The sequence below is a fragment of the Branchiostoma lanceolatum genome, chromosome 17 (assembly GCF_035083965.1).
Source record: "Branchiostoma lanceolatum isolate klBraLanc5 chromosome 17, klBraLanc5.hap2, whole genome shotgun sequence".
Taxonomy (NCBI): Eukaryota; Metazoa; Chordata; class Leptocardii; order Amphioxiformes; family Branchiostomatidae; genus Branchiostoma; species Branchiostoma lanceolatum.
This window is the reverse complement of record NC_089738.1, coordinates 11,326,093-11,351,042: the sequence shown is the minus strand read 5'-3', so window position 1 is coordinate 11,351,042 and position 24,950 is coordinate 11,326,093. Positions and strand designations below refer to the sequence as shown.

At 45.5% G+C, this 24,950-nt stretch overlaps 2 protein-coding genes across 3 annotated transcripts; both read right to left on the bottom strand.

Annotated features, from left to right (window-relative positions):
* Positions 1–510: 510 nt before the first annotated feature.
* LOC136422888 (microtubule-associated protein futsch-like) lies at positions 511–23,264 on the bottom strand. Of its 2 annotated transcripts, none has more exons than XM_066410803.1 (3): positions 23,133–23,264; positions 9,070–9,210; positions 511–8,886 (listed from the first exon to the last, which is right to left on the bottom strand). In XM_066410803.1, exon 3 carries the CDS (start codon positions 8,754–8,756, stop codon positions 1,131–1,133), a length of 7,626 nt encoding a protein of 2,541 aa, XP_066266900.1. In that variant the 5' UTR covers positions 8,757–8,886; positions 9,070–9,210; positions 23,133–23,264; the 3' UTR covers positions 511–1,130. The 2 variants fall into 2 exon arrangements, with proteins under 2 accessions (XP_066266900.1, XP_066266901.1); XM_066410804.1 differs by lacking the exon at positions 23,133–23,264 and adding an exon at positions 12,181–12,437.
* LOC136422890 (CMP-N-acetylneuraminate-poly-alpha-2,8-sialyltransferase-like) lies at positions 16,549–22,043 on the bottom strand. Its single transcript, XM_066410805.1, has 3 exons — positions 20,494–22,043; positions 18,688–19,242; positions 16,549–17,791 (listed from the first exon to the last, which is right to left on the bottom strand). The coding sequence occupies exons 1-3, from the start codon at positions 20,712–20,714 to the stop codon at positions 17,518–17,520; spliced, it is 1,050 nt and encodes a 349-aa protein (XP_066266902.1). The 5' UTR covers positions 20,715–22,043; the 3' UTR covers positions 16,549–17,517.
* Positions 23,265–24,950: the final 1,686 nt, after the last annotated feature.

Sequence of the window (24,950 nt, the reverse complement as noted above, 5' to 3'; positions counted from 1 at the left end):
CAAATGTATGGGATATATTAGGTCAAAAATTACAAATTTCCTCTACAACTTTCCAATAGAAGTGTTCGAGTGTACATTTGCGTATTGTCACGTTCTGAAGCTCTACAATAGCCGGATTGTTTTTCATATTTAGTGAAAAAAGAAGACGTTGAACAAATGAACAGGCGTCGGTTTCTTTATCAAAATAGATCCAATGGTACTCTCAAAGCTGTAAGTTGTATGCATTACTTGTGAATGCAATATAACCTTGAGCGCCAGGGGAGTCGTTTGATACGATCTGGGCTGAAAGAATAAGAGCAAAAGAAATTCGTTATTTCCCACATCAAGAAGCAAAGTTTTATTTCAAACATCGAAGCTTTTATAGTTTACAATCCTTTAATCACAAACATCCCCACTGACATGGCCTCTTCCATCTATAATCCACAATGCTCTAGTCCAACGTCACTAAACTGACTAAGCTTCCAAAGGAGAGAAACAAAACACAACACAACAGCAAGACAGGCAAAAATACGTTAGCATGAAGATTTATTCTGGATGAAATCATATCACATCTCTTTCTCCCTCTTTACAATTTACATAGACATGTATATACTCATATAATCTTATATACACATATAATCTTATATACACATGTAATCTCATATACACATATAATGCTGTAGTCGTGAAGTATTTGAATAACGGGTTTAACATGCGTGAAGGAAGCTAAGCACTAGTAAGTAGCATTAAAATCCGTTTAAAGCAACCTGCGCTTAAACATAGAACAATTCATTATATTGGCTTTGAAGAAAACGTACGTAAGCACAGTACGTTACACGTAGCTGACAAACTACCGCTTCTTATGCGGACTTCTGTACTGGTCACAGACGTGAATAGACTACTTGACAGCATGCACCAACAGTGGTAAAACAACTTTACATTTAGTTACCACGTACCCATATCTACAATCATTTGGACTGATGATTGCCTACAGTACATCATCTAGTAGTCTGACTTACATAGACACGGCTTTAAGTGCGTCCCTTCGCTGCGCAGTTTTGGTAAGGTCTTTGCGACCTAAGATGTAGTTAATTCTGATTGATTTTTTGTTTGTGTATTTTTTTTTTTTGGAAAAATTAATTATTCGTGCTTTAGTCGCTCGACTCTCCGGGTCCAGATAACTTCGATTTGATCGAGTCCTTGACCTTTGCGAAGCCACCTTTGATTTTGCCGACTAGCCTAGTGGGGGTCAGCTTGCTGCCAGACTTTTTAGAGGTGCTCGCTTCTCCCTCTTTTTCGGCTGCTAGAGTAGGCACTCCCTCGTGCCCATGGCGCGTCAGGCCCCTCGTCTTCTTCTCCGGAGTATTCTTCAGCATCTCCGGTGGAAGCGGCGGGCCAATGAACGGTTCTTCGTTCGGAGGGTCCGATTTGTGCTCGAACATGTGCGCCTTCTTTTCCTCCTTCTCTTTCATTGCCATTTCTCTGGCTTCCCTCTCTCGTCTCTTCTCCTTCTCTTTCCTTGACTGGAACATCTGAGATAAATTATTGAGCTTCTTCCCGGTCGGTTTAGCTTCCTGTACCGGTTTCTCGTCTTCAGGAGATTCGTCGACCGTCTCTAGTTGATCCACGCTTGCCTTCACGACAATAGCGTAGGCCTTTTTCTCCATGGTTCTCCAATAGTCATCGTTCTGTAGATCCTCCACTGAGACAGGCTTGTCCAAGTCTATCTCGTCTTCGCTGTCTTCTGACGAGTCGAAGAATTCCATCTCCAGTTTTTTCGGGACTAATCCCACGTCCGGCCGGCTCGCCCTGGACCGGACTCCTGTTGACGCCCCGAAGTGACCAGGCAACATCACCGGGGATCTATCGACGTCGTACTTCACTTGTTTCTCGACGCCGGGTTGTTTATAGGAGGCTGAAGTCGCACCGGGCGCCCCCTTCGATGACCCAGTCGGTCGAAGGTCTGTCTTTGACCGATGGCGAAGCCGTGCTGCCTCACGTTCTTCTGGGTCCACGATATTCCACCATGGCTTCTCACGATTTTTGGAGAACTTTTTACCCCAGTACCCGTCAACTTCGGCATCTAGTCGAGCCCTTTCCTCATCATTGTACTTCTTAATCCCCGACGACACCCAGCCGTACGGAAGCTTGGGCTCCGAATCATCTGACTCGGCAGGTTCGGCAGTCGTCTGTGGGTCGGACTGCTCTGCCGTCATAGACGCCGGTTCGGTCTCCACTCCTTGAGACTCGTCTTTGCGTCTTGGAGACCGTGCGTTTCTCCCCATCACGGGAGTCTTCCGCTTAACGGTCGTGTCTTGGACCGGTCGCGGAATTTTCGTGAGCGGTGGCGGTGTCTGTTTGACAGACGCTTTGCCTGTTTTCTTCATGTCGGCGCGTCTTGGTGACAGTGCAGTTGTACCCATCATCGGTGTCTTCCGCCTAACTGGTAGCGGGATTTTGGTTGGCGGTAGCGGTGGTGGTGGTGGCGGTGGTGCGGTTTGTTTCAAAGACGCAGTCTCTGTCTTCTGCACGTTTGCTCCATTCGCGGACGGTTGCGGAATTTTCGTGGGTGAAGGCGGGCTTTGTTTGACAGACGCCTTGTCCGCAGTCTGCACGTCGATGCGTCTTGGTGTCAATGTAGCTGTACCGATCACGGGGGTCTTCCGCCTAACAGCAGTGCCTTGGACCGGTTGCGGCATCTTGGTGGGCGGTAGCGGTGGCGGTGGTGCGTTGTTTGTGGTCTGCACGTCTGTGCGTCTTCTAGACGATGCAGTTGTCTCCTTAACGGGAGTTTTCTCCTTAGCTTCCCTGTCTTTAGACGGTTGGGGGATTTTCGTAGGTGCCTTGTCCGTTTTCTGACTGTCGGTGCGTCTAGGCGAAGGCGCTGTTTCCTTGACAGACGCTGTGTCCGCAGTCTGCACGTCAATGCGTCTTGGTGACAATGCAGATGTATCCATCACGGGGGTCTTCCGCTTAACAGCCGCATCTTTAATCGGTTGCGGAATTTTCGTGGGCACCAGTTTTGCAGTCTGGGTTCCGGACGGTCCAGCTTTCGGCGCATTGGCTCCTTTCTGTGAAGCGTTTAGAGATGATTTCTCTTTCTTCTCTTCCGTGGACTCCTTCTGTCCAGATGCACCTTTGAGTGGAGCCTTGCCGTCTTTAGAAGGTGATGGAGATTTAGTTGCCACCGTTTTTGCTGAATTGGCGGTGCTCGGAGCACTTGCTGCTGTGTCAGAAACCATGGATTTAGAGGGTGCGTCCTTTGACGTTACCATGGTTTTCTTAGGGTTGTCCTGAGTTCCCGAAGGTCCAGCTTCTTGTGGTCCCTTTACTTGAGATGGTATCTCCTTCTTAGCGGAGCCTTCGGGACCGAACATGGAGATCTCAGCTCTGGTATCCTTAGATGCTGAAGAAGGCTTCTCGGCATTCTTGGCCGGGGTGGCCTGTACCTTGGAACACTCCTTTTCACTGTCGTCGCCAACGAGAGCTTCCCAGACTTTTTGGGAGAAGTCTTTGGAAGTCACCACCTTGTCACCCTCTACAGCGCCCTCCTGTGTTTCAGCTGCGGGCTCAGCCGAGCCCTTTGCAGACTGTATGTCAGCGTTCGCAGCGGTGGATCCGGGCGGACTTGTACCATCAGTTGTCCGTATTTTCACGTTTTCCAGGGGAGTCTGACCCTGGCGTGCGGACGACTCTGCCGTTCCTGCCGCCGACCCCGCCTCAGACGCAGGTTGTGGCCGTATCTCAGTAGACACGACAACATTCGGCCCGGGCAGCGTCCGTGAAGGAGTCCTGTGGTGGAGAGGAACCGACCTGTGGGCAAGGTCTTCATCTTCCTCGTCACTTACTACGTGCATTTTCATCACCATCTTCACGTGGCACGGTTCGCATCTCATTGTGGGGGGATTGTACGTCCAGGTATGATCATGGCCGTGCTCTTTCGTGTGACAGACGGGCACGCGGACGTTGTCCTGCCCTTCCTCCTCCTCGTCTTCCCCCTCACTGTCAGATTCCAAGTGGTACTTCACGAGCAGGGTCTCGTCACAGCTCCCGCACTTGAACCTCGGAGGCCTGTACGTGTACCTGCGGGTGTGTTCTGCCAGGCAGCAGGGAGTGTCCTCCCCGTGCACCAGCTGGTAGCTGTTGTCACTCTCCAGCCAAGTGCTGTCGCCGTGGTCAGTCTCAGGGCAAAGCGAGAGCTGGTTCTGCTCCGCCGCTGGCGACTCGTCCGAGGATTGGCGTCCTAGATAGACAGACAACTGACTGCCGGATTCTATCGACGCTGGAGCTGTCTGTAATTCATCCGTGGACACAATCTCGCCGGGCTCTAGTGATACTTCAGAGCACTCTGACCCTGGGTTTTCTACCAAACTCTTCCATGAGGTCCGCATGAGCAGTTTGGTGAGGCTAGCCTCGATTGTGGCGAGCTCCTCGTTCGCCTCTGCTTTCATTTCCTCAATTTTCTCCGGCGAACAATTCGTCTCGTTTTTCTCGAGCAGGTGAAGAAACTCTTCGAAGTCCTCCTTCTCCTGTCGGAGATGTATATACATTTCCCTCCGATGGCAGATCTTGTCCGCCCGCTGTGTTATCTCATCTTCAAACGTGGTCTCAAGTCGGACATGCGGCTTCGGGACAAAGAACTTCAATGCAGGCAATGGAGGTGGCTCTGGAATGTTTGTGTTCAGTGCGGCTCCCTTTATCTTGAACCCTTCAGTCGTGCTGTCTCCTGTGCCCTCCTCGTAACGGGCGGCAGTTTTCTCCTGAGACAAGTTTGACTCCTGTCCTGCCTGTGCGGCGTACACCGACATGACCGTGTACTGCCGGTTTGGATCTGGTGCCGGCTGCATGGCCCCAGAGCCGACCAGATCCAGAAGCGGCCGCGACGACGCCTGGGAGACTTCTTGCTTGAGGAACTCTGAGATTCCGGATATCATAAACTCCATTGGCGGTAAAGCAGGAGGATTAGCGACTTGTCTGAATGAATGTGAGATTCCGGACATCATAAATGCCGCCGCTGGCACTGCAGGAGGAGAGGGGAACCGTCCGGATCCGCCGGAGATTCCGGAAATTTCAGACATCAGAAATGCCGTCGCTGGGTGCGCGGGAGGAGAAGTGACCCGTCCGGATCCGTCCGAGATTCCGGACATCAGAAACGCCCTCGTTGGCAGCGCAGGAGGAGAGGGGAACCGTCCGGATCCGTCTGAGATTCCGGAGATTGCAGACATCAGAAACGCCCTCGTTGGCAGCGCAGGAGGAGAAGGGACTCGTCCGGATCCGTCCGAGATTCCGGAGATTCCAGACATCAGAAACGCCCTCGTTGGGAGAGCAGGAGGGGAAGGGACCCGTCCGGATCCGTCCGAGATTCCGGACATCAGTAGCTCCATAGGCGGTAAGGACGGGGGCGAACGGACCCGTCCGAATCCCGCCGCATACATCAGCAGATGTGGCTGGGCTTGTGAAAGACTTGGTCTCCTCAACTGTTCCCGCGTCGGGAGCGGTGGCGCTGCAGGGATATGGCCAGCCTCCATAGTGGCCATAGTTTCGCTGGCTTCTGCCACATTTTCCACCGTTTCGTCGCCCTTTTTCATAGTCGTCTTTTGTGTCACTTTTGCTGACGTGGACGCCTGGCGCATGGCTGTGCCTCCCGAAAGATTGCTATCTGTCAAATCACCAAGTCCAGCGAGCTGCGGCAGAGCCAAGGCAGGTGCTGCATAGTGGTGCATCAGCAGACCCGTGGTTGGCGCAGGACTGGGAATCGCTAGTGCAGCCGATATCTGAGCCTGTGCACCGAGGCCAGTAGGCGATGGTGCAGGAACATGGCTAGCCTGAATTGCCCCGACCATTTGCGATGCCTCGGCCGTATCCTCAGTCTCTCCTGTAGACGTCTTCCTTCTCACAGTGGTCGTGTGTTTCAGCTTCGTCGCCTGGGACTGAAGCAGGAAGGACAAACTGTCGTCACCGGGTGAGCTAGACTGCGCGTGACCGGGCATCGCATGTTCCCGTCTTCCAATCGCATCATGCAAGGCTTGGCTCAATGTCATCGGTGAGAGAGGAGACATGGTCAATCCTGGACGTATTGATAAACCCAGGCCGAAGGACGGCAGGGGCGGTGGTGAGGGCATTCTGCCGGCCTGGACTGTGGCGGCGACCATGTGCGAAGTCTCGGCTGTGTCTTCCGTCTCCCCTCTTGACGTCTTTCTCCTCACGGTGGTGGAGTGTTTCAGCTTTGTCGACTGGGACTGAAGTAGGAAGGCAAGGCTGTCCCTCCGGGGTTGCATCACTCCATGCGCTACCACGTCCCTGTTTTCTCCAACATCACGCAAGGCTGAGGTCAGTGCCACGCTTTGGACTCCCTGACATGTGCCAACAGGACTAGAGCTTCGAGGGGTGCCTGCGGGCGTACTTGCGCGGGAAGACCGTACGCTGCCGACATCGCTTCCCGCCACACTGCTGGCGAAGCTGCTTCCTGGGGAGGGATTGAACTCCACGTGCCTGAAACCCTGACTCTGGAACCGATCCACGTACTTAGGCGGGATGAAGACACTTGCAACCTTCTGCCGCGGCGCCTGCTCCTTCAGCGGCTCGTCGTCCGACTCGTCACTGCCCGACAGGTGGTAGTCAGGGGGAGGGAGAGGTGGGGGTGCCGGCGGGGCAGTGAACTGGGCTCCCATCATCGTCGCCATTGTGGCAGTCTCGGTGGAGATCTCTGTGCCATCTTGCTCTCGGGAGCTCACAGCAGCGCGCTGCCCAACTTCTGCAATCTGTGTCGTGTATACGACCGGAGCGGCCTGTGTTGGTTTGCCGCCGCCTGGAAGACAGTCCGGCAGTGGGGGAGGAGGAGGCGGAGGGGTGTACGCAAGTGCCGTCTTCTTCATTGCCTGACTGGTCTCCAGAGTAGCCGTGTCTTTCTTCTTGCCTTTCCCGTATTTGATCACAGTGCTCTTCTGCGACACGGCACTCGACTGAGAGATGAAGTGCAGGGTCTGCTTCTTGTCCTGACGTTCTTCCTCACGATGTTGGAGCGTGCTCTTAAGATCTTGGACCACATCTGGGCGAAGGCTAGAGCGTCTTTTGCGGTCTGGCACTTTCCAGATTTTGCCTTCTGGGTCTTCCTGGCTGTCCGATTTCACTGCCTTTGGAGGAGAACGTTTTCTGTCATATTCTTTCTTTGTCACTTCCTTGATTTCTGGCGCCACTGCCTTTCTACTTTGTGCCGCAGTGTGGGGCTTGATCGGGTTTCTTTCCATCAAAGGAATGCTCGCTTTTCGTGGCATAGTCGCGCTCGGCAGCACATCCTTTATTCCTGTCGGCTCGCCCCGGACAGGATAACGCCCCTTGGACAGTTTGGTCCTCGGTCTATCTTTGCGTGACGTTTCCTCTGTGCCCTTCTGATCGGTTATACCAGACACAGAAGGTGGCGAAGTCGCTCTGATCGCCATCAGGCGGCTGCCAGTCGACGTTGCCGTGTCCGTCCTGTCGGCAGAAGCGTTTGAGGGAAGCACGGGCAGGCCGCCTTCTTCTGTGGCGCCAATCAGAGGCATCAAGCCTGCGACTCTTGTCAGGACGCCCGACATGATGGCAAGGAAGTACCGTGTGAGCCCCAGTGTGGTGGCCTCCATCAGCTCAGCCTCCGTTGCTTGCATGACGGGGTCGACGATCGAGACAGCGCGGTTCAGAATGCGGAGGTACGGGTTCCTTGCCATCATTCCTTCTGTCACGGAAACCGTTATCTCCTGAATGGCTGTTCTGACTCTGTCGTCCGCACTGCAGGGCACAACTGCCCCCGAGTCTGCCACGGCCGTGGCTCGGACTCTGGCACCTTCTCTGGACGGCCCGGTTTGCCTTTGGGACGGTTCTGCCTCAGGTGTCCCACCAGAGGACCCAGACGACAAACCCAGACCTTCCGTGCACTTGATCAGGCATTCGGAACTTCTTGGTGCTGGGGGAGGCTCTTCAAGCTCACCCGCGCTTTTATGGGACCGGACTTCGGTCAAGGACCGCATCATGTAAGGAGCATCGCCGCTGGACATAGACGAGCAAGGCTCGATTTTGATCTTTAAGTCGTAGATCATCTTATGGCGGAGTATTTCGTTCATCTTGGAGCACTTGATCCGTAGCGTCCTCCCGTCCGCTGTTCGGATCTTTCCTTGCCTCACGTCTGCCATGGTAGTCACCGATTGGCTTCTGTGGAGATGCTCTGTTGTCGCACCCTTAGAGCCGCGCCTGTACACGAGCTCGTGCGTGCTCTCTCTCTGGTGCGTCTCGGTCGTCTCGCGAGAGATCGGCTTGAACTTTGTGATCTGCGAGAGGAGACCGAGGTCCTCCTTTGACCGTTCGCCCTTGATTCTTTTCTTCTCGGCGTTGATGAGTCCGGTGATGTTAACAACAGAGTCCATCATGTCCATACCAGACTCGCAGCTGCCGCTGGACATAGACGAGCAAGACTCGATTTCGATCAGCAAGTCCGATGTGGCGGCTTCGATCAGGTTTTGCGCAAAAATGGTGGTGATGTTTTGTTTTGAGCCACCCTGGAACATCCTGCCGATGCTGTTCGCGCTACGGAGGACTGTAGGGTCTTTGCTCAGTTCCTCTGTGTATTTCGAAACATCAGTTTCAGACTGCGCAGGGGAGGGGCGCGCTACGCTTAGTGTGGGATCTAGCCCAGCGCCACTACTATTACCACTAACGCTACGGCTATTATCTAACTTATCGTCTATTGTATTCATTTTTTCGTCTGATTTTTGAACTTTTTTACAACAACAAAACAGTGTATTCATTAACTATATTAAACAGTCTCTGGTTTGCTTCGGACAGGCGAACTCGGCTCTCGTCGGTGATGGTGATTGGCGGGAATTGACGAGGAGGGCCGAAGTCTTCCGAAGCTGCCTGCGACGAGGTGACGTCGTCCTTCAGGGAGGGAGGGAAAATAATTATTACTCGCCCGAACAGAGCGATGAATCATTTGATAACCACTGCTTTATAATTTCTAGCTATTTTCAACTAGTGCATTGTATTACAAATTTGCTGAGTGTAGATTTGAAATATCATTTTTCAATTGATGAAAAGTGATGATTTTCTTTTAAAACAGACCTTATCTTCAGCTATGGTGGGTCGGTATCACGGCCGGTGAAGCAAGACATGGTGGCGTTGAAGTTGAAGTTGATGTGAAACAACGACTCCTAGCGGGTGCCTCTGCTATTGCACCGGCTTCAGGACCCAATGGTCTTGCGGCTGCAGTTGCACATGAGTTTCCCGTGAGTTGAGCGTCATTTTCGTTAGAAAGACGTGACGGAATTTGAGACATTTTCCTTCAGTAAAATTTTCTTTGAGGTTTCTCCAAAACGAACATGTTTCTCATGTATTAAGCGGTGTACAGGTTTAACTGTCTGATCAATAGATATTGCACAGGGGAGGGTTTTTTCTTTTTCATAGGAAATACGTCAAGTAGTGAAACACACATTCGCACACCTTTGTCAGATAGAGAAAGAGAGAGAGTCTGTGAATGGGATGAAAAGTGCGAGACGCCCCGAAAGCTCTAATCACTTGAGATTATCACCCTCCTCAATAACGTTATGGTTTTACAGCAGATGGTTTCTTGTCCGGTAAAAGTGTTTGTTTTGTGAGTCAACATGCTGTTTAATTTCACATCGCGTTAATGATTATGGAAATTTCTGATTCTTAAAATATTACACAATTTTAATCAGCGGAGTCTTTAGATTTGGTCTCTGCTTTCCATACCTTCTTACAAATCTAGACTTTCCCACCACTTTTGTGTCCTATTAACATGAAATTGGGAAATTCATTCAGAAAATCCGATTCGTTTTTGTGTTAATAGGTACCTAACTTATTTGTGTACATTATAAAACTTGTCCCATATCGGCATCTATAGAACGCATCAGGAGTTCAAAAGTTTAAAAGTCATATTCCGCTATAGCTTTTAGATTGAAATATACGGATTGGCCCGCCACTCCCGTTTGTATCTGTGAACGTGCCTGAACATATGTAAGAATCAATGTTCTAACATGCATGTGTTGTACAATCTATTACTGTCCAAATATGGCTCAACTCTATGTCTTTCGGATTCTCCCCACTTGCTCAAGACACTCCAATACATTGGATCCTATAGGTAGCAAATTCAATTATAATACATCTAATATTGTCTAGCTAGATGTAGTAGTATTCTTGATTTAGTACCATTTTGGTAGATAGATAGGACTACAATCTTTCCCCTACACACACCAGCTCTCTCTCTCTTGTCTGCTTATGTGTGGAAGCTAGCTATTTCAGCCACATGTGCAAATATTTTGGTAATGTTTTCAAGACATTCTATAAAATTGGATAATTCTAAGCTCTGCCCAAACAAAAATCTTTCGGAAAATGGTTTTAGTTGTACGGAAATGGGAATCAATTTTTAGCGATAGTTTTATTATCAAACAAGAGGTCTACATCGAGTTGGGTCTACTGCAAATTCCGTCTGGACTTGGTAAAGAAGAGTAGGGCCACACTGCCTTGATTATATGGATGACATCCGCGCGCGCATCAAGTTTCGTCCGTTTCTAAAGTCAATAACGTTAGTTTGTGACCGTAAAGTAAATCATACAAAGAAGCTGCAAAATGAGCAAATACATGCCGTGAATTGCAGAGAAAGGATATCGGAAAGCAGATACTAATGAGTGAAGTCTTCCAAAGTCAATGAGGATGTGAAAGAACAAACAAATATTTTGTTTGGTATACCATGTTTTGGACTGTTCAGTCATTTACTCAACATTCCTGACCGCTTAAATTTCATAATGAACCAACAAAACATTTTCTATCTTTGCAAGCTCTCTTCAGTTTCGTGGTGCCTAGCGGATGTAATCCATATAATCAGATCAGTGCGGCCCAAGAGAGGGGAAAACATGTGCATACTCTTAACACAACTACGCACACTTAGATACACAATGGTTGCGTGTACAATATTTCCAGACATAAAACTGTTGTCCTTCAACATACAGTATGGAAAGTAAACAAAAGGCAGAACACATATAAACTGTTGTCTGATTCAATCATTCAGCAGGCAGTGAAACTTCTAACAGTTATCTTCGCCCTTGGCATGGGATAAAAACTACTAGAAAATACTTTTTAACTGGTACAGCAAAGGTAGAAATTAAATGCTGAAAAGTACACACTATTTTCATGTATACACATCTATATACCGTATTGTGCTGACTTATATGAAATATCACAACGAAACGGATGTTTCTTTTTTTGACACACATCGTATCGTATGTTTGGAACTATATAATACTGTATCTCATTATTTCAGGTCAACATAATAACTATATAATGAACATGTAACAACAATGTGTACAAACGTTATCCAACAATCTATCGCATGTCTTTCTTAAACTATTCAATTTTCTCCTACTAGTGAATTAATGACATAGCATATCTCTACTTCATTATTTCACTAGATGAGATACTTCCTCTTTACTTCATTATGTCACTAGATGAGATAGTTCCCCTCTACCTCATTATTTCACTAGAAGAAGAACTAAATCTTCTCTTGTTAGTGAATTAATGAGATAGCATCCCTTTATTAAACCACGCAGTGATCAGACGGAGACATTGAACATCGGTGTTTTTATTTGTTCGTTCGCTTGCGGCGTTTGTCTCTGGAATGCCCGGCCGTTGTCCTACAGCAACGACTCTCGCTGCAACGTGTCGTCATGTGGCGCCACCTGCCGTAACAAGACGGCACTGCAGCTCAAGTCTTACACCTGAAACCAAAAGTTAACCCACTAATTCCATCCCTGATATCCTAGTTTTAATCAATCTTTACTTACACAGGCTTTCATAACCTGCGCAAGTTGTACCTACCTTGAGTTGGCTGATGTTCGCTGATGTTTCCTACGCTTATGTACTGAACGATCGCTGCGCTCGCATTTTACGTATCACGCATTTATGAAGATACTTCATAATTCTTTTACGATTTCCATGACTTTGACCAAAAAGATCCACGGATTTACATACTTGTTTCGTGATTACGCGTGGAAAACGAAACGTGCGATAAGATAGTTGAACGTCCCGGCAGCGCGCCGCAGCAACATGCTCTTGTAGCGGGGCCTGCTCGCAGTGGCCAGTGCAAATATCAATATGTAACGTTACTCTATGTGTATTTCTCATAGATAACGGCAAATCAACAACAAGGGAGGGTCTCACCTTAAGCCTTGCGGTCTCGACTGTACTGTGAACAAAGAACGGTTAGAAACAGTGTGATCTTTATTCAAATTCTCAGAAAATCGCGGCGATGACAGAGAGCGTCAGCGTAGACGTCTGCTCTGGTCGGTGGCTGGCGGCGATGTGTTTACAACTCTTGTTGCACTGTGACGTGACGTCACTGAAATAAGGTTTTGGGGTTCTAGAACGGTTGTTACGTGATGGAGAGGGTACGTGTTCCAGTAGACGGAAAGCACGTGATCAGCATGAGGGAAACACGTGATCAGGCAAGTTTGGACACTAAGTCAGTTGGTAAGGCCAAGACCACAAGAAATTCCTCAAAGTTTATGTATTTTTGTCATCAGGCAACGTAACACTAACGCAGTAGCGTAGGATCACACATCTCCACACCTTCAACGGGCAGAGAAAGAGAAAGAGAGAGGGCGTGTGTTGATGGGGAGACAAGCGCGACACTCATCGACTTCTAATCAGAGAGATTCTCACCGCCAGTGACGATATGTAACGTTAAACACTAGGGTTGGTTTCTTTGTTGGTAGGTTCGTTTGTCTACAGGATAGGCCACACTGACCTGATTATATGGATGATATCCGCGCGCGCATCGATTTTCGTTCATTTCCACAAAAAAAAGGAAGCAATTGTGACCATACTGTAAATCAAACAAAGAAGCTGCAAAAGGATGAAACATATGCCGTAAGTAAAAAATTAGCAAAATAGATGCTAATGAGAGAAGTCTTCCAAAGTCAAAGAAGAGGGTGTGAAAGGACAAAAATGAATTTATCGTTTGGTAGACCAGTCAGTCATTTTTCAACATTCCTGACCACTTAGAATTCGTAATGCAGTTCCAACTTTTTTCTTCGCACGCTCGCATTAGTTTTTGGGCACCTTAAGGATGTCATCCATATAATTGAATCAGTATGACCTTATGGTCGTTTACTGTTTGATTTCATGTCAGATGTTGAAAAAAAACCGGATAGGGCGATCCACCTAGTGGACTCTATTAGAAGTGCAGAATAAAATGCTACCAATTCTGCATGCGGAGGAAACTGTACTGGGTTGTGTTGTGTTAGCTAGCGGAACTCTGCGCTCTTCACATTTTAGGCACATACTGTTAAAACTATTTGTTAGTCAACATCTGGAGACAGTATCAATGCAGATAATTTTCGTCATTTCTGATTCACCAGCTCTGAAAATATTACACCATTTCAATCAGCGGCGTTGTCTCTTTGCTCTCTGCTTTCAAGAACTTTCAATGAAATAAAAAAAGGAACTTTTACTCATTTTAACCCAAACTTGAGAAATATCTGATTGTTTTGTGTATGTTTACGTCCCTAGATTATTCGTGCACATAGACTTGTCCCAGAATAGCCTCAGATAGAATGCGTAAGGATTTCATAAATTCTACAATGACAGTGATCTTTATTGCATATTCATGCCCAAGATGAGTTGGGTTCGGTCTAGGGCTTAAGTGTAGTTTCCGTCTGGACTTGATAAAGAAGAGTAAAACAGAGTACAGAAATGGTAGTCATTAAATGATAAACAGTCACACGTGCCTCTGTTTCAATAAATGCGTACACAATCTGTAGAGTAGAATGCTCACTTGTGATACGATTCAATGATAGGGAAGTTTCATATTGTACACATAAACACATCGCAGTCTGTATGTAGAAGTAGATATCTATATATCTCATTCTTCAAGTTCAAGGTGATTACATTTACACGTGATAAGAAATGTATACAAACGTCGCATTATTGCATCAATTTATTGCATGTATTTCTCAAATAATTCAATGTTCTTCTACTAATGAATTAATGAGATAGAGTACTTCTACTTCATTATTTCAATAGATGAGATAGTTCCCCTCTACCTCATGATTTCACTAGAAGAACTAAATGTTCTCTTGCTAGTGAATTGATGAGATAGCGTCCCTTTATTAAACCACGCAGTGATCAGACGGAGACATTGACGAATTGTTGGTTTAATTTTGTCCGTTTGCGGCGTTCGCCACTGGAATGTCCGTCCGTTGTTCTACAGCAACGCAAAGTGTCGCCATGTGGCGCCACCTGCCGTAATAGGACGGCACTGCAGTAAATGTCTTAGAGTAAACCTGAAACCAAAACTTCATTACTCCGGGAAGGAGGATGACCTCCTTCTGGGAGTATTGGGAATGCATTTGTTTGCGCGTTCGCAGCTATTACTCACGATCCCGTTGTCGCATTGGTGTGTAACTTGGCATATCGTTTGCCTGGTTCGGCGTGGGGATGCACAATAGCTTTGTTACACCATAACTACTTTAAACGTCAATCCAATATCGTAATTGCACCCCTATAATTAATGCTATGTCCCACTGCCCTGCCATAGGGACCATGTTATAATCCGTTATGCATGACTGGAATACTTCAGGCAGATACGGGGTATAAATCTTCCTTACTTGCTGTGATCGTATAGTCACTGTTACATTGAAAAATAGACAACGTGCATCACCACACGCAACCTAGCAAACGATATACCAAGTTACATACCAATGCGGCAACGGGAATTGTGAGTTTAAGCTGCGAACATGTGCCGAGTGAGCTCCAGTCTGTGTATTAAGTATGCCGTGTCCCTCGCAACTCGCATACAGTATGTGCGCACGGGACAGACGATGTATTTTTACGCACAGTGTGAAAATGGCAAATCTCTGGACCTTCAAACTTACCACACTTGTAGTTTATAATACGGAGGCTGTGACAATATAAAAAGTTTACGCAGGGGATGAAAGATTGTTGAGAAATATCTCTCAGAAAAGTGCGCGCGCCAGTGTCACTTCCGGGTGGTTAGATCCGGTGACCTTTGACCTTCGTGAAATGTTACGATTATATAAATTAGCCTTTTTTATTGCAAATAGCTTGATAGCTATAGATCAGGCTGGCCTGCAATAAATTGTGGAAAGAGGATTTACTGCATATTTGTGATTTCTGATACATCTTAGTTGTAAGGCTGAATGGTTCGTTGATAATTGAAAAGGGGCCATCTAGATCTAACTTTGTGACTTTTCCCGGAATTTCTAGATCCCATCTGTGCCATGCTGTAAAAACATACTTTTCAGCAGGTTGACCACTCCTGTATTGAAAGAAAAAGATAAACAAACACTTTTTCTTTACTTGCTCTAAAACACTACTTGGACTGAGCAGAGATGCAATTTGTGTGGGTCAATACTTGTACATACTATAAATACTTCACGGAGAATTGTGTCCTACGGACTCTTGTTCACTAATTCAGACCTTGATATCCTAATTCTAATGAATCTTTACTTACATATGATTTCATATACGCGCAAGTTGTACCTACCTTGAGTTGGTTGATGTTCGCTGATGTTTTCTACGCTTGTTAATGTACTGACTAATCGCCACACTCGAACTTACGTATTCAAGTATCGCATTGAGGATCCTTTTATTACGATTTTCGTCTTTGATTTGCCAAAAATGTCCACGCGTTTATATATTAGTTTCGTGCTATAAAATAGTTGAACGTCCCGGCAGCGCGTCACAGCAACATGCTTGTAGTGGGGCCTGCTCGCAGCGCAAATATCTCTATGTATTAACGTTATGTGTTTATTTCTCATAGATAACAGCAAAACAACAACAAAGTAGGGCCTCACCTTCCGCCCTGCGGTCTCGACTGTGCTGTGAATAAAGAACGGTTAGAAAAAGTCTAGTCTTTATTGTTCTCTCAGAGAATCGCGGCGTTGACACTGAGAGTCGACGTTGACGTCTTCTCTGTCTGGTGGCTCGCGGCGATGTGTTTACAACTCTTGTTGCGCTGTGATGTGACGTCATTGACGACCTTTTCTAAAATGTTGGGTTCTAGAACATTTCTTCGGCCGTTGGAACAGGGAGGGGGGACTCTATGATGAATATAGAATACAGCACGGTGTATTCCGTATTCGGCCGTCGGGCGATACGACCCGCGGACGAGCGGAATACACCGTGTTGTATTTTATCTATGCCATACCCACCCGAAAATAATGCACATTTCAATGCGAAATGCGCTAGAATTTGAGAGGGTCTTGTGTCCTCGAACAAAAAATTGTAACAACATCGATTCCAACCGAATCCGGTATTTGAATATTCGACAGCGGCACAACCGGCGCACTCGAAATGCATTATAAATATTGCAATAAAAGTAGAACCCCGTGTAATAACGAAAGTTATTACCCGGGCCGGAACACCCGTATCGAACGTTTTTGCGGCCCAGGTATGACAAAAATAGAACAAGAGTCTGTAGGACACAATCCTCCGTAAAGTAACTATGGTGTTGCGGTGTGGCTAAGGTATTTGATACCTACCGACATATGCCAACTTTCAGAGAAATTCATCAAAAGGATCTTGATTTATAGGTACGAAGACACAGACACAGATAGAAACAAGTTGTCAAAGTATGAAAGTCTAGTCTTATCAATGAAGGCTATTGTGGCATTTACTAATAAATTATGTCAATGAGGCATTAATTCGCATGAAATTGACTTCCAAATGCCGCAAGAATGAAATTCCCATCATTCACCACTACGGAATTATAGTCTTTCCTTATCAATTACTCAAATTAGGTCTTCATTGGCATAAGCAATATCTATCGATATCGATATTTATTCCTCTCAATCTCAGATACAGGCAGTTACAGACAGTGTAGGAAGCGGCTGCCTAACATCTGCTTGGAGTTGTTTCAAGCTGCTTTACAGATTACCTAACATCTGCTTAGTAGCAAACCTTCCAGCGCCCATTCACAAAACGTTACAGATCTAATGGTCTGTTGCAAGATAGGGGTGCTTTTTTAAATATTACATTAACGATAAAAGCAGTTACGGTGTGAAAAAGACAACGTGCATCATCACGTTCAACCTAGCAGACGATGTGCTAACATACGTACACACCAATGCTACAACGGGATCTTGAGTTCTAGCTGCGAACAACATCATTCCTAATACTCCATCAGGAGGTTACCCTCCTTCCCGGAGTAATAAACTTAAACCACATTGCACAGTCTACTTCAGTAGATGATTAATTTACAGTCTACTTCAGTAGATGATTTATCGGCACTCCCATATCAGAAATAACCTGTGACATTTCAATACCTTAATATCAAAATAATCTTTTAAGTTATGTGAACAGGCAAGTTGGACGACATTTTATACAGAAGCGATTCCGTGGTCGATCAGTAAGGACATATGTAACAGTGTCGTTCGATTTGTGTATCCACTATACATGTAATGTGTTCTATGTCTAGTTCACTGACAGTTTAACAACAAATCAAACGTGAGGGACATGGTATATTCTAGAGCTAATCTAGAGCTTGTCGTCATTACAGGGCTCTGTGTGCAGTACCAGTGCCTTCCGCTGGTGGAAAGTCAGATACGCTCGATACTCTTCAGGCATTTCGTGCTTTGGAAGGTTTCCTATGTTTCCATAGTAATGGTATTTTATCTTTCGTCCTTTTTCGTCCTCAGGAAACGGGTAGAATCCGTACATGTGGATCTGGTCGCACAGACAGGCCGCCAGCGAGAACAAGAAGTTTCCAGTCGATACGACTTTCGGCTTGAATTCTGAATCATTCCACACCCTAAGGCAGTATAAAATGTTAGACATATAACAGGCAGTTTCACTTTAAAAACAAGAAAAGTAAATGCTGCGATTATCATGAAGCGTTTCTCGGTTGATTAACCGAAACCAGATTGGTGTGCGCATTTGACAATCATGCACATGAGACGGTAGAGTTCCACGACTTCATACTTTCGCCGACTGACTGGCACCGCCTTTTCGGGTGGCATATCATACATGTCTTATGCAAATAGTGACAAATTTTTCATAGATTACATCAGATGATCATCTTCTTTACCCAAATAACACAGATTGCTCAAAGTATGAGATTCTCATCTAAGCAAAGAAAGCTATTGTAGCGTTTCCTCATGAATCATTTATGTCTGATAATCTACTTCATTTCCAAATGCAGTAAGAATATTGATTATGCAATTAGCTACTGATTTGCATAATTAGCATACGATATGGTCAATCATCCCTCAAGCTATCTACACACCAAATATCATGACGATCCGTCTACCTCTTCTTGAGTTATTCACTTTCAAAGTTTGAAACAAAATTGGCTCCTGCGGATCCAAAAAAGCCGCTAGGGGCCCAAACCTGCACAACTTACTCTCCCTCCCAAGAGCTATCTACTACTATAGTAAAAACGCATGTCCATAGCACGAGATACGAAACCCGGAAGTTCCGCTGCAGTCCCACAGCAAGACACTAGGAGGACTCAAATCTTATCATTTCGAGGTCTTAAGAATACCTACCCACATACCAGGACAATCCATGCAGGCATTCTCGAGTTACCGTGTCACACACACGAGCACTGACGAAAACATAACCTTCTGGGCGAAGGTGATGATTACTTTTCGTTGTAAATGTTATACTGCAGGGAATTCTGAAATGTGCAAAAAGGAAGAAACTTACGCTGTAATCTTTGCATTGGTATTCCTCGGTCCGTAGGAAAGTTTGATTGGTAAGTGACGTTTTACTATCATCATGTTAGTAAACTGCGTGGCTGGAGTTCTGCCATGCGATACAAAAGCAGGGATGTGGAGAATCTGGTCTTGAATGAGACGCAGTCGGTTGATGAACTTCTCTTTTCGCTCGTAATTTTTCTCGTATCCGTTATAATCGTGGGCGAGAACAGAAGGATTCATGGTGGTGAAGTTAGATTTTGTTCCCACGTCATTCTCGAACCCCTCAATGGCAGCCAGGTTAGATCTGAACACGAAGTCTGCAGAGTCGATCTGAGGACCACAACGGCTGCCGAAGAGAATCCCAGAATTCCCCACCACTGCACAAGACCGGAAATGCTTGCCAAGAAGAGGCTGTGACTTAGGAATTAGACGATAGAAATATGAGTCGATTTTAAACTTCTTTTGAGTCTTCTGTTCGTACTTGAGTTGTTGTCCAAGACGGACTTGAGACTTAATCACGCTGAGGTCTGTGTCGGGGTTATAGTATGTCATAACCCACTTTCTATAACGAACAGAGAAAATAAGTTGTTTGAATTCATCAAAGAACAAAGTCGCCCAAAACATACTGCTAGTACATGTACTATCCAATACAAACTGCCCTTTTAGACTTCAGATTGATAAATGGGACGGTAGCAGTTCCTAAGTCGCCAAACTAAGCCTACCTCAACCTTATCAAATTGTGCTTCTAGCTATCCTTCCACGGGACAGGTCTAGTCTAGTCTCTACCAGATCTAACTACGGCTATTTGGAGAATATTTGCCAGGGTTTCATTGGCAGGCTCCGTGATCCTCACCGTGGACTGACTCTAATGGCTGATTATTCCCTTTTCTGCCAAATTCTACGATCCATAGGAGGGCCTGGTGGAGGCTAGGACAGGTCCCGACAGCTATAGAATCTTAATGACCAACACCTCTTGATTTAGGGAACATTATAATCCTCTGGATTTATGCACAGGTGCGAACATAGATCTATCATTTTCAGACTGAGAACTGTCTGTTACCATGGTATTGGAGACTGTGATGACTGGTTTCAACAGTGACAAGGAATCTCACGCTTCTTTTGGACTGATGTTCATAGTGGCAAAGACTCATTGGCACAAGTTGTTTTTAATCAGTCACCTGGTTTCGAGGTGAACGTCCACAAACTCTCCAGGGTATGGACATACTGCATCAGGCCCTCTAGGATATCTTTTTTTTTCATTTCTTATTCACACATACATAAGTACATAACATAACAAAACATTTGCAATTGTACAAATTTAGAAAATTGCTTATTATTGCAGGGGCCATTAACATTGGATTTTTTGGCTAGGGTGCCCCCTCCGGGCCCTCCTTATGATATCTTTAACAGGGGTGTTTCATCCTCCCTATATTTTCTGTGCCAGGGTTTTTCCCTAGGACTTCTATGCAGGGTTGTCTTCTCTGGGTTTCTTTGAAAGGGTTTCCTTCCCTGTGGTTTGGATTCATGATCAAGAGTTACCTATTCTCTGTTTTCATGACACATTTTACACAATTACAAACTCTGGGCATGGATATGCAATTAAGATCATTGTCATAATATCATTGAGAGCTTGTGTTTCATCGACTAATTATAAGCCAAACGTATGTCCCAAAACCTACACCCTACTCCAAAGATAGTTTTAAAACTTAATTAATTCTGTCGCAATCAAAATTACAATAACGACAAAGGACACTGTACCTGAATCAAACATAAAGAGATGTTTTTCCTTCCGCATGAACAAAAAAGACCTTACCTTATCCGTTCAACTTCCGATGCATTGAAAGTGTATTTTGCGCCTGTATCCCCCCAAGCTTTGTTCCATACAATTTGATTTAGAGGCTGTTGGCCCTTTAGACTTATCAGAATGGTCACACCAAACGCCACAAGTATCCCATAGGTCATCAGTCGAAAAAAAGTCTGTCTTGCCGCCATCATGATAGATATCTGGCAGTGAAGACCTTGGGTGATGAGCATTCAGTGGCGGGGTTTTCACATGTTGATTAAAAAGAGAGAGCTAGAAAGTCAACCTTTGCTAGAAAAGGGAAGACATGTCAAAACGATTGCCCTATTTAGAAATAGACTATTCCAACAGTAAGTCACAATAATGATGTCCTATTCCTAAAGAACATCCCTACAACAATGAACTTTTCCAAAATAATTCCTGTGTGAAAATGGACTACCCCGCGGCCCGGCCCTTCGTGTACCGGATTCAAAGTCGCTCGACGGGTTCAACCTGGCCCGTATAGACACAGCCTTGGGCAGAATGGTGAATCATGTGATCGTTGTTATGCCCTTAAAGGGGCCCCAATGTTAGGGCCCGAAAATAGGATTTTAAGGTCAATTTATTTAGTAATTTCTATACATGATTCGTTCAAACAACACTATCACAATGTAAAGCGACGTCCATGATGCAAAAATATGCTGTCAACCGTTTTGATGTGAGAACTCACTGCAAATCGTCGCCGGGGTTTTTGTAGGCTCGCGAAACTAAAAGGATCATCGTACAGCACGTTTTTGCGCGTTTTTAGAATGATCAAAGTATGAAGTTATTACGCAATGGTGCTCAAAAGTGTTAGTTAATGTTACTACCATAAAGATTTCAGCATTTTGTATTTCCATTTTTTTTACCCTAATATTGGTTTGGTTGCCTTTAAAGCACGCAGACTGAGAGACCAATGTCAACGTCAAGGATATGAAGCCTGGCACTGAGACCATGCACCACGATAGGGCTGCCCTGACAGCCGAAGCAGTTTCTGGGTTCGACAAAAGCAAAGTGAAACACGCAGAAACTACAGAGAAAACCCATCTGACAACTGAAGAAGAAATCGAGGCTGAGAAGGCTGGGACGTTTTTGTAGTCAAGTACTTCTCTACAATTCTTAGATTTAGGTACAATAACGATTAATCTAGCTTTGGACGTTGGACGTTGTGCCATATTACGCGTATACGGGCAATCTAGACGATCAAAAATATTTGAAGTTTTTTTGAAAGATAAATGGCGCAACCTGCCGTCAGAAAGCGGCACTGCAGCCTTGTCTTAATCCTCAAACAAGTAACATACATATCCACCTGCCATAGATTAGCAGATGGGTATGTACGTTACGATATCCCTAGTCTACCTCTGATATATAGATTGTCACACTTCTATGAAGTAACGCACCGCTGTGTGCACAATGTTACCTGTAGTTTGACGCGCATGTCAAGCACGTGACGATTTCAGCGCGCGCACGTGATTATCACGTGAATATTCAAAAGTCGTAGCTTCAATACTTTAAAGTCGTGACTTTTTAACTTAAAACGTCGATGTCTGCGGATTTACGCAACTGCTTGCGAGTCTATATAACCGTTAAACACTAGTGCCCGCATATGCGACAACGTGCGGTGGGGGGGGGGCGGTCTCAGCAAAATTTTAGTGGCAGTAACGCGCAACAACATTATCAACGCTAATTTCATGACAAGATATAACTAATTCAAAACAACAACAAAGTATAGTCTCACCTTCCGCCCTGCGGTCTCGAATGTGCTGTGAATAGAGAATGGTTAGAAAAAGTCTAATCTTTATTGTTCTCCCAGAAAATCACGGCGTTGAGGGAGAGAGTCGACGTTAGCGTCTTCTCTGTCTGGTGTCTCGCGGCGATGTGTTTATAACTCTTGTTGCTCTGTGACGTGACGTCACTGACGACGGGTTAAGAATTTGGGGTTCTAGAACATCTTTTAGGCGTTGGGGAGGGACAGGGGCGCCTGAGATGTAACTAGCTAGTGGTACTAGTTCTATTTCAAACACTTGATAGTGAAGATCCATTTAAGCTTCAAACAAGTTCAGTCTCGAGCTCAGTTGCATGCTCTCTCAGTCAAGCACAAAATATATCAAAATAAGTACAATCATGTATATCAATGGTAAATCTATATTACAGTGGAAAACTTATATCACAGAAATGCTATCAACACCAATCACATCATACCGGAGACCGTCACAAAACAAGGCAAAAAAATATTCTTACCTTTGTCCTTAGTTCGCTTTCACTTTCTGAAATCTTGAAAGTATACCTGTGGGTTTCAAGTCAACTTGTGCCGCTTTTACGGACAATGACATCAACACTATGTCTAGTTTCCTAACATGATCCAAATACGTTAAAGTGCAGTGGAGAATTGACGTCTTGACGTCCTGTACTCGTAGCTGTTGATGTCTTCGCTGTAAACTGCTGTCTTCTTGCCTGTCTATCAGACCCCTTCTTAAAATGATTGTCCACTGTTAAGCTCTTAACTAACATCTAAGCCCGTTAGCTTGCCCTGACCCCCTAGTGACTGAACACTTTCATCCCCACTTATAGTATACGTACCTGAGCATCCTACGGTCGCTAATCTTGAAAGACAGACAGTGAACTTTACTCACCTTCAGCTGCGTTGTCCTTTCGGACTCGTCAACAAATTCTACAGGTAAAAATTTAAACGAAAATAGGATTATCAGCAACACTTTGCCGTGAAATCGTCGAGAAGAGCTGTCGGCGTCTTGTCTCTGCCTGCGCTTCTCGAAGAAAGTTTGTAAGTTTTTATGACGTCACTGAAAAACTTGTGAGTTGAAACCGCGTCGCAACGTACAAGTACAATGTTCTATTTGACAAGCAAAACTATTTGTAAAGAGTATTAAGTTAATGGTATACACTGCTATTAATACACTTTTTAGAAACATACAGTTTTAAAGTTTGAAATCGTGAGGTGGAAAAATGGTTTAAAAATGAATTTTCTATTCGCTCTGCTGTGGCTACATTATCTCTGTGACGTCATAGATCAAGTTTAGAGCACGTCCTCCGGAAGAGACGTTATTTTGTCACGGTGCCCTTACACTTCTGTAACCAGACATTTTGCGCTGCAAATCAAATCCGATATCAACCGGTGAACATTTGTAGGTTCCAACCAAGTGTAAGGCTATGCCTTGGCGAATGATGTAAAACATCCGTCGAAGTTTAATGTTTCAAAGAAGCTCACGCACGCACGCACGCACACACACACACACACACACACACACACACACACACACACACACACACACACACACACACACACACAAATACTGACACACACCACGTAAAAACCCTATACTACAAAACTTGCTGTGGCTCAAAGCGTTTACCTACTTCGTCTTCGGCGCTCTTCAGTAACGTGCGAACATTCGCTACTTTACCTTGACTGATCCTACCAGACCCAGAGTCAAAAATACTTGCCCCATGTTAACATTATGACCACAAATTAAAACAAAAAACAAATGGAGCACAGTACTCACCGTCACTGTCCTGCAGTGTTCGTCTACAAATTCTACGGAAAAAATTCAGCATTAAGGGGTTAACACAAAATTTTGCGGCCAAAGTCTTGAGAAATGCTGAGGACGTGTCGTCTCTGGCTGCGAATCTCGAAGTAATGTTTTCACGGCATTGTGACGTCATAATGAAGACGAGAGGACCAATCGAACAAACGTGATACATGAACTTGCTTTAAGAAAATTGGAGGAATAAAGAATGCCAATTCTACAGCACTAATTTTGTAGAGCCTAATAGTGATATTCTCTTTAATACCTCATTTGTTTCAGTACAGGCACATGACAAAATCAATGTAGGCTTGTCTTTTGCGAACAGGTCAAATGTTAATTTTGACGCGGGTGCGTTGCTTCCTGTCGTATACGATAATTTCGTCATCTGAAAACCCCTCAATTCCAAACAAAATTCAATTAAACTTGAGGTACAAAAATTAAAGCTACGTGGAAACATATATCGACCGATGCTGGCCTTTACAATGTGACGTAGTGAGTCAAGTTCGGCGTGGCCTTTCCGAAGATGACGTCACGCTGTGTCGGAGCAAATCGCCCTCGTCGTGTCCATTCCGAAGATGACGTCACGCTGTGGTCGGAGCATATCGCCCTGGTCGTGACAGAACCAGGTTGAAGTGCCCTCGTGTTGTCCCATTCTTCCTGACGCCACTGCCACCTGTGCACAGGTGTGTGTGCAGCCTGACGAAGCATACAACTAAGTCTTATAAACAACCTTTCTTCGAAATCACGGCGGCACTTGGACTTGACTAGGGATGGAGAAGAAGACTGCGGACATAGGTGTGCCGGGTGTGAAGTAAGTGTCCACTACAAAGCTTAAAGATTGATTACAATTCATGATTGCTCTATATATCATAAGCTATGGGACAAATATTTCTTCGATGTACGTAG